Source organism: Anopheles coluzzii, chromosome 3 (genome assembly GCF_943734685.1).
Source record: "Anopheles coluzzii chromosome 3, AcolN3, whole genome shotgun sequence".
NCBI lineage: Eukaryota > Metazoa > Arthropoda > Insecta > Diptera > Culicidae > Anopheles > Anopheles coluzzii.
In genome coordinates, this window is record NC_064671.1 from 70,269,895 (window position 1) to 70,287,663 (window position 17,769).

The 17,769-nt window shown below is 47.3% G+C and overlaps 2 protein-coding genes across 3 annotated transcripts; both read right to left on the minus strand.

Annotated features, from left to right (window-relative positions):
• Positions 1–135: 135 nt before the first annotated feature.
• Positions 136–15,235, minus strand: LOC120956732 (uncharacterized). 2 transcript variants are annotated; one of them, XM_040378442.2, is made up of 6 exons: positions 15,098–15,235; positions 6,592–9,087; positions 4,608–5,225; positions 3,357–4,336; positions 3,126–3,283; positions 136–3,031 (listed from the first exon to the last, which is right to left on the minus strand). In XM_040378442.2, exons 2-6 carry the CDS (start codon positions 8,923–8,925, stop codon positions 2,793–2,795), a joined length of 4,329 nt encoding a protein of 1,442 aa, XP_040234376.2. In that variant the 5' UTR covers positions 8,926–9,087; positions 15,098–15,235; the 3' UTR covers positions 136–2,792. The 2 variants fall into 2 exon arrangements, with proteins under 2 accessions (XP_040234376.2, XP_049466309.1); XM_049610352.1 differs by lacking the exon at positions 15,098–15,235 and adding an exon at positions 9,394–9,887.
• Positions 15,236–15,712: 477 nt separating this feature from the next.
• LOC120956734 (polyadenylate-binding protein-like) lies at positions 15,713–17,326 on the minus strand. Its single transcript, XM_040378447.2, has 4 exons — positions 17,134–17,326; positions 16,898–17,051; positions 16,218–16,823; positions 15,713–16,132 (listed from the first exon to the last, which is right to left on the minus strand). Exons 2-4 carry the CDS (start codon positions 17,010–17,012, stop codon positions 15,891–15,893), a joined length of 963 nt encoding a protein of 320 aa, XP_040234381.2. The 5' UTR covers positions 17,013–17,051; positions 17,134–17,326; the 3' UTR covers positions 15,713–15,890.
• Positions 17,327–17,769: the final 443 nt, after the last annotated feature.

Here is a 17,769-nt window from a genome sequence, read left to right on the forward strand (position 1 = left end):
AATGAGATATAAAAGCACTTACCGAAGTAGTTGGAAGAGCGACGCGTCATCTCATTCGCTGTCCCGTCGTCAATATCAACGCCGTGTGATATTTTATCACAAATGTAAGTAATTTAAAATGAAAAAAAAATCATATTTTGTTTTTTTTTTACTCTTTTTTTGTAAAGTTCGTTCTCGTGTGTATATTGGGATTCGTTCGATTGATAGGTTTCGCATGCTGCTGCTGCTGCTGCTGCTGCTGCTAGATTAAGGCACATAATATATGCGGGCATTTCCGTCTACAAAGGGTAAATAATATAAATGGTTCTCCCATCCATTATTGTTTTTCGTTGCTCTTTTTTTTGCTTTTGCTGTTGATTGATTTTCAAAGTTGCATAATATTTGCGCACTATATAGCTCTGAGATACAAGTATTTAAAACATGAAATCTATATCGTTTTTAGTGTTTGCGATACTGGTGTTGGAGGATCTTTTTCTCTCTCTCGCTCTCGGTTTAATGTGTATAAGAAAGCACGCATAATAATAAGTTTTGTGTTTTGTTTTAAAACTATTAAAATATAGCATAACTACTCCGTTTAGTTTGTTAGAGAGTATATATGTATACCGTGCAATATAAACGCAGAAAGCAGATATATGAAAACCTCCTCAAAAACAGAACAAAAAAGATAATTACACTAACATTTGCCGATTTATGCCTCTATTGTGGTACTGACGTTTACTTTCGAGTTTACTAAACATGATAAAATATAAAAAAGTTACTATAAAAACGGAAGATTCAACCGACAAAAGCGTGCAATGGTTCATCACTGATGCGACTCATTCATATAAAAAAGAGGCAACGAAAAAGCAACAATCAAATCGCAACCTTTTATAGAAACGCCCTCTCTCTCTATCTCTCTCTCCCTCTCTCTTATAAAACTGGAAGGCACAACGCCACAAAGAAAAACAAGCATTTTCAGCTTCCTATTTACCCTTTTCCCGCTTGGAGGAGATGGAAGCGCACGCACAAACAAAGGCAGGCTCGTTTGTATTAAAAAAACACACACATATTTTCCTCCTTATCACAATTCAACACACTGCTAATACACATAAATAAGTGTTCTTCCTTTTCTATATATATATATAAATCATATATATGTAAAAAATGAACATAAATTGGCAAACAGTTTTCCGTAGGTTAGCTTCTCTGTTGTGTTTGTATATAAATTGTATATGTATCTATATGTATATATATATAGCTCGAGCTGCACATTTCAAGGCATATATCATAAGGTTTCAGCGGTTTCGTTTATCACAATCACAAGTCCACAACAAGTCTATGACTTGTTTAATGTTCCCTTCTCTTTCTCTCCCTCTCTCTCTCTCTCTTTCTTTAGTAGCTCCTGGCATTAGCCCAATCCATTCAAAATTTGGACCCTTTTTCCACTCATCGTCCATTATTGCCAGCCGGCAGGAGGAAGCACTGCAGTGTTTGTGAACTCCTTTTATTATCTCAACAAACCTTTCTTATCATCGTTTTTATGTTTTCATTTCCACAATAGCTAAAAAAACCGGCGCGAGCAAGTTATTGCCACCTATCTACTCAATATTCAAGGCTTTCCAACGCGTTTTTCCCACGTTTCATAATTCCACAATTGGCAAAATACGTTAAAATATAATCCTTCTCTTTAATCGCTTAATGAAAAGGTGCTTATCGTTGTTGTGTATCATATAAGATTATTGGTGTATAACAAAAAAAGAAGTATATGGAAAGCGCAATATTTAGGAGACAAAATTTTGGCAATTTTCGTTTCAAATTCTTAGCAGTAAATAGGTCGCACTCACTCACTCCCTTCTCCTCCGCCTCCTCCTCCTCCTTCACCGTCATTATACAGCTGGCCAAACGCCAAACTCTGCAGGCGTTTTGATTGTTTGTTTCTTTAATTCAAGTAAAAATCGAGTACATTCGTTACGATCAAATACGTAAATTCAGCGTAAATTACACGTGCGTTCTCCATCCACTTTCTCGCACTACCTTTCGATGGAGTGTAGTTGTAGCTAATAAAAATGAGGGGGGAAAGGAGAAAACAAAACGGTTCATAACCATTGGAAAGAGATGTAAATAAATATGAGAAAACAGACAGCGTTTCAATACCAAAAGCAAACGACCGTTTCCCGTTAGCATCCTTTGTAGCTTGTATTGTTGTTGTCCGTTCCGTACATTCATCTGGGAAAGGGGCCTCTTGCTACGCCAAGAGATGTTAGTTGGAAGTTCCATTTATAAAACCATAATTGTATCTGACGTGCAATTCTGTCTGCACAATTCGGCTGCTGCGCATCTTCGTACGCAAAATGCAGCGACATTTTCCGTTTCTGTAGTCTGCTGCGGTTTTCGCTAATAAATCTCTTCGAGTTCCTTTTGAATCAATCAAGGATAATAATAATTCATTACAATGGAATGCTACTAATCAATACGTTCAAAAACAACATCCTGCAACTGTTATCGTTGCTTCCTGACAAGCATATTTCATGCTTGCCGGTGCTTCCCTCCTATGCGCGAAAGCCTTTTTTCCATCATGCGTTAAGTATTTTTAAATCTCGGTGCGAATTAAATATGTGTTCCCATGGTGTGTGTGTGTGTGTGAGTGTGTTCGATGGCGTTGGCCTAGCAACGCTCACGCACGCACACACACACGCAATAAATATTCTCTCGTTCGTTTAACATCTAAAAAAGGGAAAATGGGGAAGGATAAACAACTTCAACAACAAACGACCCCTGCTTGGGGGGGAGGGGGGATCGTGATTTTCCCGTCTCTAGACGGTGTGCGCTTCGGCCGCATAAACGGCCCTGCCCTCGTCCACGAGTATTTTATGCAGCACTATATCGTCCTCCCCGGACACGTCGATCAGCTCGAGCTCGATCAGCTGCTCCTGCGGATTGAGCTCGTCCGGCTGGATGCTGCGCACGATGCTGGCAAAGTTGCTGTCAGCGGTCAGCTCCTTGAACCGCATCGCGTCCGATATGGTCCAATCGTGGTGCAGCGGTTTTACACCTACACGGGTGAGAAAGAGAGAGATTGGCATTAATAATTGATGTGTTTCTTTGGTTCACAATCAACGCCTACTAAAGGGGCCCTCCTTCCTTACCGTAAAGCTTGGCTTTAATGGCCTGCTGTGGCAGTACGCGAAACTCGGGCGGCAGTACACGCAGTGCACCGGCATCGAGCTGCTGCACCTGTCCGAAATCACAAAAGTAGGCGTGGATCGGCGTCGGTCCAAACGGATTAATGTTCACCACCAGGGCACTGTCGAACCGGAAATTAAACACATTCAAGTAATGGTTGAAATCGGCCCCAATTCTCCATCCCCCGCACTTACCGGTACCAGTGGCCGAGATTGTTGACGGCCGCGTACGCTTCACCCGGCCGGACCTGATCCTTCCGAACCGGTTGGGCTTTCGTCATGCAAAAGTCCTGCAGTTCGCGCATCAGCGTGTCCAGCTGCTCCAGGTAAGCGTACGGCTGGACGAAGAAAAACTTCGGATTGTTGGCGATCGTCACCTTCACGTTAAACACCTGCCCGACGGCGGGGAGCGTTATTTTCGCCAGCTTGGCGATTGCTTTCGAACCGGCGGTGGTCGTCGTTGGCGTGGTGTTCTTTTTCGCATCCGCCGCACCCTTGCTGAGGTGCAGCGCATCGAACCGGCTGGCCAGCTCCTTGCCATCCGAGCTGCTCATCGAGTAGCTGGTCCCCGTCGACTGCGAAACGGTGGTCGTGTCCGAGCCCGAATTGTTCACCGAACCGGGCCCCCCATCCTCGCCGAAACCGACGCGCGGCGAAAGGCTGATGCGTTCCGAGCCCATCTCGAGCTCCTTCTCGATCTTGATCGCTTCGTTCACGCACACCAGTATGTTGTTGCCGGCGTCGCGGTCCGACACGTGCACGTACAGCTTCACCAGCGGCAGGATGGCGGACGCCATCGAGAACACCTTCGCCATCGCCGGGACGGCCGGCTTCAGGAAGGCGCGCAGGCGGGATAGTACCTGCGGATCGGCACAGCCCGGCAGCTCGTACATGCGCATCCGGATGGCTTGCGGCGGGTAGCTGCGCAGCCCGAGGCTGAGCGAATCGAGCCGATAGATGTTTTGCACGTTCGCTCGCCGCCGGCAGCCGATGTCGACGTAGTGCATGCGGCAGTACGGGCCGGACTCTTCCGCCTCCCGCACCGCACGGTACCATTTGCCGTCGGTTTCGTCCTGCACCAGGTAGAGCTGCTGCTGGTCGGACGCTTTGGTGTTGTACAGGCCACGGTGCTGGTCCTCCAGTGCGTCCGATTGTGTCAGATTGGTGATCAGTTTCTGGAGTGGGAAATGAAGTCAATTAAAAAAGCATTGTAACGAAGATGCACCGCCCCCAACAGTCAAGGCACGCGCTACGTAACACACCAAATCGAGCGATTGCCCAATCCACTAACGGTGCAATCAAACAGTAAATAAAAAGCAAAAACTGCACGACTGCACAGCGTACTGACAAAAGTTGAACCCCTTTCACTGATCCTCGATCAAGCGTAACCACCAGGTGACTGACCCCCAAAACCACCGAACGAACTCTCAACGCCGCAACACCTACCTGTATGTAGTTCATCGCACCGTCCTTCTGACAGTACACGTCACCCTGGTCGTCCACGTACGTAATGCTTACGTAGTTGACCGACTTCCGGTTCAGCTCCGGCACCGGCATGCTCTTGCAGATCTGCTGCAGCAGTATCGGATTCACCACCTCGTCCTCCGCCGACGACGTATCGTACAGCACGACCTTCAACGAGCTCGACCCAATGCCGTCCCGCTGTTCGGCCTGCTCGTACTCCTCGCGCTTCGACAGTATCATCCCGATCAGCACGCGATGGTTGATGCGCTGGCCGAGGATGTGTTTGGCCGTCGGGTTTTCGCTAAAGTCTTCCAGCCCCTCGAGCGTAAAGCAGATGGCCTGGGCGGGCAGGTCCAGGTACTGCGGCTCGCAGCGGTACAGCTGATCCAGGGCCAGCTGCTCGCTGTCGCCGATGTCGATGAAGAAGCACTGGCACTGGTTCGTCTCGTAGTTGATCTCGACCACGCGCACCCGGAACCAGCAGTCGCTGATCGAGACGAGATAGTACTCGCCGACCGCGGCCGCCACGTCCTTTTTCGCGCTCGCCTGGTTCGTCATCATCGACATTTCGATGTCGGTAATGAGCGAGTCCATCTTGTCCTGTAGAAAGAGAGGTAAAGTGGTTAGTATACAAATTAAGTATATGGTTTAATCAACGAAAAGGGGAAACAATGTGCTCAGCTACTAGTTTTTCTGTACTAAATGTTCTAATAAATAATAGATTATTGTATTCTCTATGCCAAAAGAGACAGCATATGCTTTTTAACGCTTTTTAATTGATCTTTTCCATACAGGGCATTTCTAATTACTTACAAATATAAACGTTGTTGTTCACTGCGTGCAAGATGTTAATTCACATCAATCTGATATTTCATTTCCATTCTCATATTTTTTACAGGGTTTTCTAAATCATATTCGAATGTGCACACCATTATTCAACGCCTATCCGATGATTTTCAACAGCTGTCATACATTGTATTCGCATCACAATTTCACAAGTTTCAGCTCGCCGCACATGATTTTCAACACATCATAAAGAACTGTCAAATTCAATTCAGCTTGAAGCGTGTTGAAAATCATAAAGAAGAAACTGAACAATTAACGTGATGTAAATACAACATTTGACAGCCGTTGAAAAACATATTGCAAGCAATGAAAACAGTTGTTGACATTCTAAATTTTGACTCGGAAAACTCGGTAATTTCTACAGCTGATCCTCAACATGTCTCAAGCTAGATTGAGTTTGATAGTTCTTTGTGATGTGTTGAAAATCATACGTAAAAACTAAAATTTCATTTTGAAACAAATGCACCGTTTCACAGCTGTTGAAAAACATCTTAAAGACGGTGAATAAATAATGTGCACATTCGAAAGTGACTTGGAAACCCCTACATTAACGCCCTTGTTAGTTTTTTTAACAGCTGTCAAATGGTGTATTTGCATCACAATTAAATTTCAATTCTAACACATGATTTTCAACACATCACAAAGAACTGTCAAACTTAATCCAGCTTGAAACGTGATGAAAATCATGTGAAAAAACTGAACAATTATTGTGATGCAATTACAACATTGGACAACTGTTGAAAAACATCTCGCAAGCAATGAAAATTGTTGTAGATATTGGAAATTGAGTTGGAAAACCCTGTATTCACCGCTTCTAAGCTGTTTTCCAACAGTTGCCAAATTGGTATTTGCTTCATTTCATTTCATTCAATATAATTTCAATTCTTACACATGATTTTCAACACATTACATAGGACTGGCAAACTCAATCCAGCTTGAAACCTGTTGAAAATCATGTGGAAGTATTGAATCATTATTGTGATGGAAAGACAACATTTGACAACTGTTGAAAAACATCTCGCAAACAATGAAAAATGGTAATTTGACGAACATAACCAAAAGTAAGCGACATCAAACAACGTGTAATAATAATAAGACACCACCCAAAACCACTACTCACGCTATACTCCTTGCCGACGAGCCGCGCCCAAACCTCCACCGTCGAGACCGGATTCGTGACGTACAGATTCCAGTACTGGTCGTCCCACGGCAGCGTCAGCTGATTTACCGCCATCTGGCACGCCTCGGACGTGTTCGACTCCACGTCCGACCCGGACGGTTGCTCCCGCGCGTACACAATCCAGTCCCCGTTCGGGCCGTCCTCCAGCACGAACAGCTGGTTCGCGTACTGGTCGATGATCGCGAACCAGTGATCCGGCAGCAGCGCCCGGTGCGTCTCCTGGAACGCGTTCGGGATGTTCTTGCTGAACATGCCGTGCGGGCAGCTCGCCAGCAGCCCGTGGATGTGGTGCGCAATGTCGCGGTCCGAGTCCAAACACTTGCTGTACAGCTGGCGCGATTCGTCGCGCCGGATCGCCTCGATCGCGTTCATCGCCGCCGCAAACTGGCCCTCGAACTGGCTGACAAAGTCTTCCGGGTAGGTCGAGTAGGAGGAACCGTTCACCGTCACCAGGCACTGGTAGCGACCGCTCTTCAGCTTGTAGTAACCGTACTCCGGCCTTGCAAAGCCTTTGTGCTGGCTGTACCGCATCAGTATCTCGACCGGCGTAGCGTTCGGGTCGTCCCAGGTGAACACGCCGCCCGTTGCGGCTCCATTCACCATGCCCGATGCGGTGTACGATGAGCCGTTAGTGGGGTAGAAGCTGGTACCGCTTGGAAGGGTTGTTGTTTTGGACGGTAGTTTCGATTCCATTGGCGGTGTCGGTTCGGTGACGATCGGAGGAGAGGTCTGCAGTTTGGCCACCTTCTCCAGATCCTCGTCCGCCACCTCCTGGTTGATCTTTAGCCGATCCTGGAGCGACTTCTTGCCCGGCAGGGTGGGCAGTTTGGGCGGCTCGATGTAAGGCATCGCATTGGGCGGTACACGAGCGCCCTGGTAGGGATAGGCGGCGGTGGCGGCAGTGGACGTCCGTTCGTCCAGTGATTTCGCCCGCTGGTAGGCCGGAGCAGCAGCAGCAGGTGCTCGTGCGGGTGCTGGTGCGAACGCGGGAGTGGTGGGTGCACTGCTGCCCTCTCCCGGCACTGCTGCCTTCGCCACGTTCAGTCTTGAGTTTACACTTTTCGCTGGGGCGGTGGCGATCGGTGGCGGGACCGCGATCGACATCAGCGGCAGCGGGGCGGGCGGCATTGGTAACGAAACCACCCGACCGGATCCGGACAACACGACGTTCAGCCTGTTACTACCACCGTTGCGAGCGGCAGCTTCCTTCGCTTGCGATGCATTTCGTGCATTCGATCCCTGTTGCTGTTGCTGTTGTTGCTGCTGCTGCTGCTGCTGTGGCTTTTTAGCGCTTTTGTCTTCGACGCTAAACGGTAGCTGCTTTCGTGCAGTAGTACCACCACTCTGCCGGACGGCATTACCCACCCCGACCACGTTGGAGGAAACGGTTGCGAGCGCTTTGGCCGCCTGGCGCATCTCGACCGACGAGCGGCTGAGCGTGCTGTTCCGCTCGTTCAGCCTGTGTCGTAAATCGTTGGAAGAAAGCTGCTGCTGCTGCTGTCCGCCTCCATTGAGATTGTAATTCTTCGTCGAGCGGCTGTTATTGTTCGCCTCGGGCGAGGCTGAGTTTCCATTGCGCTGCGCGTTCTGCTGGGGCGAGCCAGCAGCTTTGCTCTTGGTAATTGCCCGCAACTGCTGTCCCTGTGCTTGCTGCTGACCACCTCCACCACTGTTCGTCGTCCAAAAGCCCTGGGACCGGAACCCTTTCGGCGATTGCTGCTGCTGCTGCTGCTGGGGCACCGCCCCGAACGTGACCGACTTCTTGGGCGAGTAGCCGCTGCCACTGTTCGTCGTGCGCCCCCCGCCCGACATCTGCTGGTAGATGCGGCTGTACGCGGTCGCCGGACTGGCGAAACCCTTCGCACTCCACGGTCCGGTCGGTTGGCGCAGCGCGACAAAGCTCGACTTCTTGCCCGAGCCGCCGCTCTTGGTCGTTTTCTGGGCCGCCACCATGTTCTGGATGTGGGCCGAGTCGCGGTTCGGCTTGATGTAGATGCGCGTCGATTCGCCCGCGCTCGCCTTGATCAGAAACTCGCCGCTCGCGAGCAGAAACTCCTCGACGGTGGAGAAACCAAACTTTCGGTAGGGCAGCGGATCGCCCTCGAGCTGTCGGTAGTCGCGCAGCACGCTCAGCACGTTGGACGTTTCTTTGCGCGAGGCCACAAGGGCCCGCACGACCGAGATGGCTGCCAGGGCTTCCTCCGATAGGGCACCACCACCACCGTTTGTTGGGGTGGCGGTGGCCGTTTTGGTGTTCCCACTGGGTGAAGGCATTTTGTGTGTGCGTGTCGTTCTGGGTTGGGGGGTTTCTGGGTTTTCGCGATCCCACTGTGGAAGACGCGCTGGGGGAAAGCGTCCACCGCGCACCGTTTACCGGTCGAATCGGACGTCAATCGGATTGGTTTAGTATACTTTTCCACGCACAATTAGCTACTTCTGTGAAAAGGAAAAGAATAAGAGAAAATGGAAATTAAAACAAGAGTGCAGAAAAAACAATCAAATCGATTTGTGGGCGATTGGTGCAAAGTGCAATAGAAATGTTTCACCGCTCAAAGTATCACCCACAAAAAAGGCAACTGCAACTGGCAATTGGGAAAACATTATTCCGCAACACACAGCAGAAGAAAAAACCGTCACTGCGTAACAGCAACAGCAGACAGGAAAGCTTCCTCGCAAATACACACGCATTTATTGGACCATTTTCTATTACGTTGCCTTGCCCCGTTCCGTTTCGATGATTACTTTTCTTGCACTGCGGCCTCCCCTTTGGTGCACCACTTCTTCGCCTGATATCTCGGTGGCACACCCTGATGATGATGGCCAAAAACGTTTGCCAGCGAGAAGCACACGGAGAGAACCACTGGAAGCAGAGGAAGGGGAGAGAGGCAAGCGCAATTAACTTCACTTTTTCCAACGGTACAACAACCCGTACAGGCCCGCTAACGCTAATGGAAACAAACAACTCTCGCCCCAAAAAGACGTTTTAGTCGATGCTGTTGGCGGGTGGTGGTTGCCGCCGAGAAGGGGAAGGTGGCAGCAAAAGCAACATAACACAGCAGTGCCAACACAACAGATGCTAGGGAGAGAGAGCGTGTGTGTGTGTTGTGGCTGCAGCAGCACAATTTTTCTGTGTTTTCGTGCAACTTTTCCTGCGGAGAGTTGCGTTTGAGAGTTGAATTTCATAATTTCTCGACCGTATCAGTTCGGTGCACAGTATTCTATCATTATAGGGTTTTCCAGGGGTTCTCATAGCTGTGGGATACTTCATTGACTCTTTCTTGTGTGACATGAACTTAATGTAATGGGAATTGAACTCTATAGCACTCTTGTTGGACACATCTAATAGGAATTTTCAAGGCGCCTATCCATAAAGGGTGCCATAAAGTCCAATTCCTATTACATTAAGTTCACTTCCAATAAGAAAGAGTCAAGGAAGTGTCCCTCAACTATGAGAACTCCTGAAAACCCCTGTATATCTTAGTATGTATTCTTCCATATATTTTTTTACCATCAAGACACGTATTTTTGTTTCACTTCCATCGATCGGAACGGAAACACAGTCGAGAAAGAATGTTTGAAATTGCGATCACATGATTAGAAAGAGGCAAAAGAAGGCTCTACCGTGGTGAAGAAGAGAAAATCAAGCAATATGCGTTTTCTTCTTGCCTGCCCGGAGAGAGAGAGAGAGAGAGAGAAGAAAGCACACTAAAAATATCGAAAAACGATACGCGATCGATTATGGCGATCGATGGTACAGTTAGGAGAGCAGCAGCTCATCTTCATCTTCGCATTTCGAGGTACTCTCGCTCCCGTTCGGTTGCTGTTAACGGCTATTAACGTCGTGAAATAATAGAGAAAAGCAATCTTTTAGCTAGCTGTTTAGTGTTTTACCACACAAAATTCACGATTACGTTTTGTCGAAGATGAGCGCTTAAAGGAATGCACCAAAGGTCGGTTTTGTTAATTTGTTTTTCTTCCCCTCTGATTTGCTATTGCGCCTTGTTTATTTCATCGCTTGAGTATTGATGAGCTAATCTCTTGCAAAGGATGGATGGCGTGTTGTAGCTAATTTATTGCGACACGTATCGACACTACTCGAGGCTCACTCGCCTGTTGAACGTGCGACGAACATGGTTTTAAGCTATGAATTAATCATAAAACCTAAAAGTAAAACATAAAACATTTCAAAAGAGTTATTTTTTATCATAAAATTTTAATAAAAGTACATCAAAATAGGACCCCGAATGGAGTGTTTTCAACCCTATTGTACAGGTGTGTTGGTAGAACCACACAGGTGTGTGGATCCAATTATGGAAATGAGAACCAAACCAGTCCCAGGCTCGTTAGTCGGTACGACTTTTTGAAACCTGAACCTTTTTACATTTTCAATTTTTTTTTCACTTTAAATCTCCGTTCCAGCCAGGAAGTAAAGTGGAACAACCGAAGCCACGGGGTCTAGAATGACAAAGCTTTCTACCTTTGCCTTAAATCCGATCATGTAAATTAACACTCAAAGGTGGGTGGGTGCCCGTTCTTTCAATGACCTTCGTATGATGCAGCCCACTGGCTGGCTGGCTGGCTGGCTGTCGGGCCAGTAAAGGCAACAAAAGGGTGCATCGTCCACCACTCCCCGGTAAGGCAGTTTGCAAATCGATCTCGAATTTCGTCGCCCCATCGTCATCGTCAACACAAACAATGATTGAATAACGTGCGCTTGCGCCAGCAGGGCCCAAAAACGGAGAGGGAAGTAGGTTGCTTTCTTTTGACACTGTTAGTCTGTTAGTGTTTGACGCATTCCGGTTTGCTGCTCTAATGCTCCATATTTTTGTATTTATCCGTGCGTCCGTTCGTTTCGCCACTTTCCAAACTTTTACGCGGCGGAATGCAAATCGTCTGTGCTCGAGGAACAATTAATGCATGCCTTGGACGTGGACGTCGGACGGGTTGGGCCGGACGTGAGGATTTTACGCTATTAGGCGGCGCAGAGGGGTGGCGTCGTTTTGCAGTTGCAAGTTTGTAATTTTGTCAAACTATTCACGTTTAATAACATAAACAATTGACTGCAACCAACAACCCTCGCCTTCCCCCCCCCCCCCCCCCCCCCCAACACAATGTGGCACAGATTTTGAGGTGCATGGGGGCGGGCACTGCACACAGAGGACGTGACATTCATGCTTTATTCCTTCCTGGGTGGTTTGCATGCCGCTTTCGGGGCATGGCGAGCCAGTTGATTTGAAGTTTTAAAAGTGAGGTAATTACAGCAATATTAGTTGCTTTCATCATGGGAAATTTTCAAACATTTTGCTGGCTCTAAACATCACCTAAAATCATGTAAACATATCATATTAAATCACAGATGATTTTTAATCACACGAATAACAAAGTTATTGGTCGAATAATCATTCTGGGGAGGTTAAAAACGGTTATTAAAGGTTTTGAAGCGAAAAAACATAATTTGCCCGGAACACGCCAAGCATAAAACATAAAAACATCTCATTTAAAGACTCTCCTGCAGCTATTTTCTTTTAAATTTGTTCCTTAATTGAATTTGGCTTTTCAATTGGCGTAAAATGTACAACTTTGTGGCCAGTTTCGATGGCGCAATTGTGAAAATGTCTGCTCAAACTTCATTAAACCCCTACAAGTATGTAAATTAACTAAATATCTTACAGCGAACACGAGGCGTGTAATTAAATTCCTTCATTTGCTGCTATGCGCTACTTTGGGTAAACAATTGTTATCACACGAAGCTGTCCCAAACAAACGGAAGAAGAAAAAAGAAAACCCTGACAACAGTAACATTGTTTTTCAGTAATAAAAAAATCGAGTGTTTTATGTTGGGCTAAGCAAGTTTGTACAATAATTTCCATTCAACCACAACATTTTAACCCAATTATGAGCGAGCTATTCCTGTTTTCAACATCCAAACATGGTTGAACGAAGAACATTGGAGTGGAGGTTGGAAGAGAAGGGTCCAAAAGTAAATCACAACATTATCGAGAAATTGCGCCAATGTCCCACGGCCAAAAGGGAAGCGCATGTGTTTAGAGCGAGAAAGAGGGACACAAAGAGGAAGGAAGCGAGGGGGTGTTCGTTGTATAAACAAACCCCCTTCCCTCTTTCCAACATCACCAGCCTCATCGCCCTCGCTCCGGTCTTCGAACCGTAGGTCGTACAACAGCATCGAAGCTGTTGGGTCCAACCCATTCGTAGTCATCATATTTTTACATTGTTTACAACACGCACACACACACACGCCCTTCGTCTCTCTTGCGTGCGTTTTCGCGCGGTTGCTACTACGGAGCAGGGTTTGCATTTTAAAATAGACGATGAAAATGTTATCGTCGACAAACACATAGAGAGGGGGCAAGGGGATGAAATGAGGGAAACTCAATGATCCGCACACGTTGTTTCTGGTGTTGCGTTTCTTAGCCGAACGAAGCAGCGCCAAGCAAAAGCACCCCAATGCACCCGCCAACACGTGCGGCTCGCACCGGATGAAGAGATTGATCTCGAACTAAGCAGAGATAGATAGAGAGAGAGGGAGAGAACATGAGAGATCTCTCTTCTTTGTGATAAAATCGTGCATTCGTGCGTCTGTGCTCTTGACACGGAATAAAGCGCGTATCAATGCGCATTCTTAGTGTGCCGTTGACCGTAACCATTTTTAGTGCGTGTGACTAATAAGCACAATCAGTGAAAGGGCGAGAGAGAGAGAGAGATCGGGTCATAGACAAACGGAGGCTAGAAAATTCCATCACAGCAATCGAGGAGCAAATCACGCTTGTTGGGGAGGAATTCCATCACATCACAAAACATTCTCTCTCTCTCCCTCTTTCTCTCGTGTCTTCGTTCTGCTTGCTTTCCCTGCTTCTCCTACAATCTCACTGCCCTTTGGTGATACTTTTCATTGCGACAATTGTCCATTTGTGCCTTCCCTTGCTTGATATTATTCAACTCCCTTCCTTTTCCGTGTTTTTCAGTGTCCACTTCATCTCTCTCTCTCTCTCTCTCTCATTCCTCCCGTGTGTGGGTGCGTTATCTTGTTATCATCTTTCCCTTCGCAAAACGTTCCTCCAAAGCTTCCCTTTACCATCTCTCCCTCTTATCAGTTTGTTTGCTTTCCATTCTGCACGAAACGCGAAAGTGAGGATGTATGTTACACGTCACTGCGTCACACACAACCAAACTGCATTGCGTACCCATACACACACGTGACAGAGAGAGAGAGACATAGTGGGAATAGCTGGGCCAACTCGTCGTGAATTGGTGATGCCCACACACTGTCACGGGATGTTGTGGAATGCAGCGGCATCGCCCCGAACACACACACGCATTTGGTGGTGCTCTTGTCGGTTATCTAAGCGGCGCGCGCACAACCGGTCAGCCACGTATGCAGCAGCAGTAGACACAGCACACAATGAGAAAATCATCACCCAAAAAAAACACACACACACACACATCTCCCTATGCACCGTGGTTCGATCTCGGCGTGCAAACCCCCCCGCATCAGACTGTAATAAAACAATGTTCAAGCTCCTTTTACGGGGAAATGCATTACGCTGCACATTAAACGAATTGTATGCTCCATTTTCACTCTTCACTCTTCACTCCATTTGTCCCTCAGTGAACCTGTTTTTAGCTGTCCCCTCGCTCTCTTTCCAGCCACTACTTAGCAACTGGCCATCTTCCACGACAGTTCCCGAACGACCTGCTGCGTGGTGGCCCAGTTTGCAGCAACCGATCTGGTTCGATCTCGCTCTCTTCCTTTCTCTTTCTTCCTCTAGCCTTCTTCACTGGTTGGCATATGAACGTGGGCCAACAATGCGATGATAGTAGCAGCAGCAACACAGCAAACACAGACACAGGTCCGCGAAAAGGGCAAGAATCCCTTACTCAGCACACACGCGCGCCACACTGCTGGACATACGGGGCATTGAATTACTTTTTAGCAGCATACATACACACACTGGCACCGTTCCATTTTTGCATGACCGTACAGAAGAAGAGCACTTCCACTTTCTACCACCGATCTACTCCAGCAGCAGTAGGCGAGACCACAGCACTTTTCGACCACGTTCCTGCGCCATTTTCCGATTAATTCTCCAGCAGCGCGCACACATACACAGCACAGCAACGGCGTTCTCGCATGGGACTCCACCTGTGCGGGGGCACACACAATCGTCAGGCACGCACACCCACTCTGTCGCCCTCCTCCTTGCACGGGGATTGCACTTTTTTCTTGCCCTTGTTGTCCCCTCACGAAAATTGTGATCGTTCCGGCAAAAAAAAAATTGAACTACACACAACGTTACACAAACCATTCATCGATCTCGCGCGGGTTTTGATTCTATTGCATCCTCCCCTTCTCGTCCTCCGCTCACACACACACACAAACGTACGAAAAACTCTGGAAAGTCGTCCGCCCGTAGCCCGTTTTGCTTACCTCTGCCGTACGAGACGGGGCGAAATTGTAGTGCGCTTTTTCACCAGCACGACCAGCATCGACGGAGCGGAGAGAAACGATTGATCGCGACCCGCCAGCGAGAGCGCTGATTAAGCAGAAAATCTGACAAAAACGGCCACACACACTACTGCAATGGGAGGGGGCCGTGTGTGGGTTTTTGGCGAAACGTCACACGGTGGGCGAATCTTTGATCATACAGTGGACAAAATTGCATATCGGTCGCGTATTGTTTTGTGTGATTTCAGTTTAAATTCGATGCTTTTGAGGAGCTGTACTTCACAAAAAGAACAGGAAAATATTGTGCAAATTTTAATACATGCATAGTGAAGTTAAATCGCATTCTTATTGGAATATTCTACTGTAAAAGTCTAAAAATAGACAAAGCTTCCAGTGTGCGGTGAGCTTGTTTACGCTGCAGAGGTGAAGAGTTGCAGCAGGATCGAACGAGCCGCGGTTTTTCTCGCTCGAAGTGTTTCAAGCTGGTTTTAAAAATTAAATTCAAAATGTTGACTAAATAAAAGCCAAACATTTGCTATTTCACATGGTAAAGCAAAGAATGTACAACTAAAGCTAAATAATATAGGCCTGTAGCAATTTATCGGATTTTGTGAAATATATTATCTGTTAAATGATTAAATTCAATGAACTAGAAGTGTGAACAGGCAGAATGGGCTTGGGCCATGCTTGCGAGAAAGCATTCCAGAGCCACATTTGATAACGAATGATAAACTAATTCTACCCCTCATATACTTCCCCATAAGGGCACAAACTCTTACAGAAGCCGTAGTCGCTCAATTGACGCTGACTCTACCTTTGCAATAAGCCGTTCGGCGGCCTCCACCTTCTGTTTCAGCAAATTCGGCTGGTCCAGCATCAAGGACAGCTGTGCATTATCAAACTCGAGCAGTAGTTGTACGATCTGTTCACGTTTCTCTGGAAAAACGCCTCGCACAGCCGTACTCAACCGGATGGCAAACGATTGTTTCTCGCGTGCGGCATCGTCCGACGTCGGAACTGAAAACAGACCCCCCCCCCAAAGAGGCTCGATTATTTACAGGAACATCTTGCAGCACCGTTAATCAAAGTTTGCGCTACCCACCGAGAGGAAGGGGAGACACATCGTTCAGTGTGGTTGCACTGGTGGACGAATCATCTGATTTAAAGTAGATGTCAAACTTTTCCTTCCGCAGTTCGCTCTTCGTTTTCACGTATTCCACCGTTAGACGATTCCCTAGCACGCGGGCACCATTTAGGTTCGCGATCGCAAGAGCGGCATGTTCGGACTTGTGGAAGCAGACGGTGGCCATGCCCGACGGGTAGCCCCGGTCGATGCCGCGCTCGTCCATTACCAAGTTCGCGTACTTGACGCTGCCCTGCGTCGCGAACAGCTGGAGCAGCTGCTTCCATGTTACATCTTCCGGAAGATGCTTAACGTACAGCACATTTTTCTGCACCACCGTCGCGTGAAGACGCTTCCCGTTCGGAAACTGGTGCTTGCCGTGCAGCTCCGCCACCGCTTTCACCGCATCTTCTTCGAGCTTGAAGTTGACAAAGCCAAAGCCGCGACTCTTGCCATCCCGCATGATGATGCGATGGCTGGTGATGCAGCCAAACCTCATGAACAGGTTACGCAGCTCCGAGGCTGTAAAGTTGTCTGGGAAATCCTTCACATACACCTGCGTATCGTTATCAGTGGGGGGATTTTCTGTAGGAATTCATGAACCATTTACCCCAATTAGATAGCTCACTCGAGATGGCAATCTTATGAGTGTTCAATACCTTTCGAAGTTCCGCTACTTTTGGGGCCGGTTTGGGAGGACAAAGTGTAGGATGGTCTGAGATAAATCCGCCATCCATCGGAACGGTCGACACGGTGGAAACGATGCATAAACATTTTATCAAAATTCGATAGATTTTTGGAATGCTGGTAATACTGAAACAAGAAGAATGATTCATAAGATGTTCGTATCTCAACACATATATAAACAACATTCGCGCATTCAAACATTACTTACATTGTTTCCGCTAGCACTGTGTGTTCAAACTGATGAACTAAGCACGGTCGGTGCAGATTGAAGTTCAGATAAGAGCCAACTTGCTCAGAGACCACTCGAGCGCACGCTGCTTTTCTTTATCAACGCAAGCGAGTTAGTTTTGAGAGCGCTCCAACAATGCGCGACAACTTGTAAGCACGGCTACACTTTTACAAGTGCCACAAGTTACAGGTCTCACTACCGCCCTCTAGCGGAGGTCTTCCGAGCACAAGATCTGTCAAAACGTTTTGGAATTACAGTTGTCTCCTTGCACTACAGTGGAGTTGTTAACTTCAATTCCTGATAGATGTCTTGTTGCCTTCAATTCCTGATTAGAAATTGGGATCTTGGAAAATGTGTCAACTCGGCTCTACCTCACGTACGTGCTTAATCTTGATACGAGAACAAATCCATAATCTGGCCATCGTTCAGTTTTGTGCCGACCATCTTCTACTCTTCTCAGACCCTACAAAGTCTGCTCTTGTCATCCGTAGTCATAACAACGATGTTCTTGTACGTCTGGAGTCAGTGCTTCCTTAGGTAGATATACTCACCTCAGATCTGTAGGTACATTCTTGTAATCCGAAATACATTAATTCTTTAATTAAACTCATCTAA

Bases quoted from the DNA above. Each gene is read 5' to 3' on its own strand.
- LOC120956732 (XM_040378442.2), bottom strand. From the start codon at position 8,925: ATGCCTTCACCCAGTGGGAACACCAAAACGGCCACCGCCACCCCAACA. The intron at 4,337-4,607 runs GTAGGTGTTGCG...TTCCCACTCCAG, and splicing joins GTGCGATGAACTACATACAG to AAACTGATCACCAATCTGAC. The intron at 3,032-3,125 runs GTAAGGAAGGAG...TCACCCGTGTAG, and splicing joins CATTAAAGCCAAGCTTTACG to GTGTAAAACCGCTGCACCAC.
- LOC120956734 (XM_040378447.2), bottom strand. From the start codon at position 17,012: ATGTTTATGCATCGTTTCCACCGTGTCGACCGTTCCGATGGATGGCGG. The intron at 16,824-16,897 runs GTATTGAACACT...GAATTCCTACAG, and splicing joins AAGTAGCGGAACTTCGAAAG to AAAATCCCCCCACTGATAAC. The intron at 16,133-16,217 runs GTGGGTAGCGCA...GTCTGTTTTCAG, and splicing joins TGTGTCTCCCCTTCCTCTCG to TTCCGACGTCGGACGATGCC.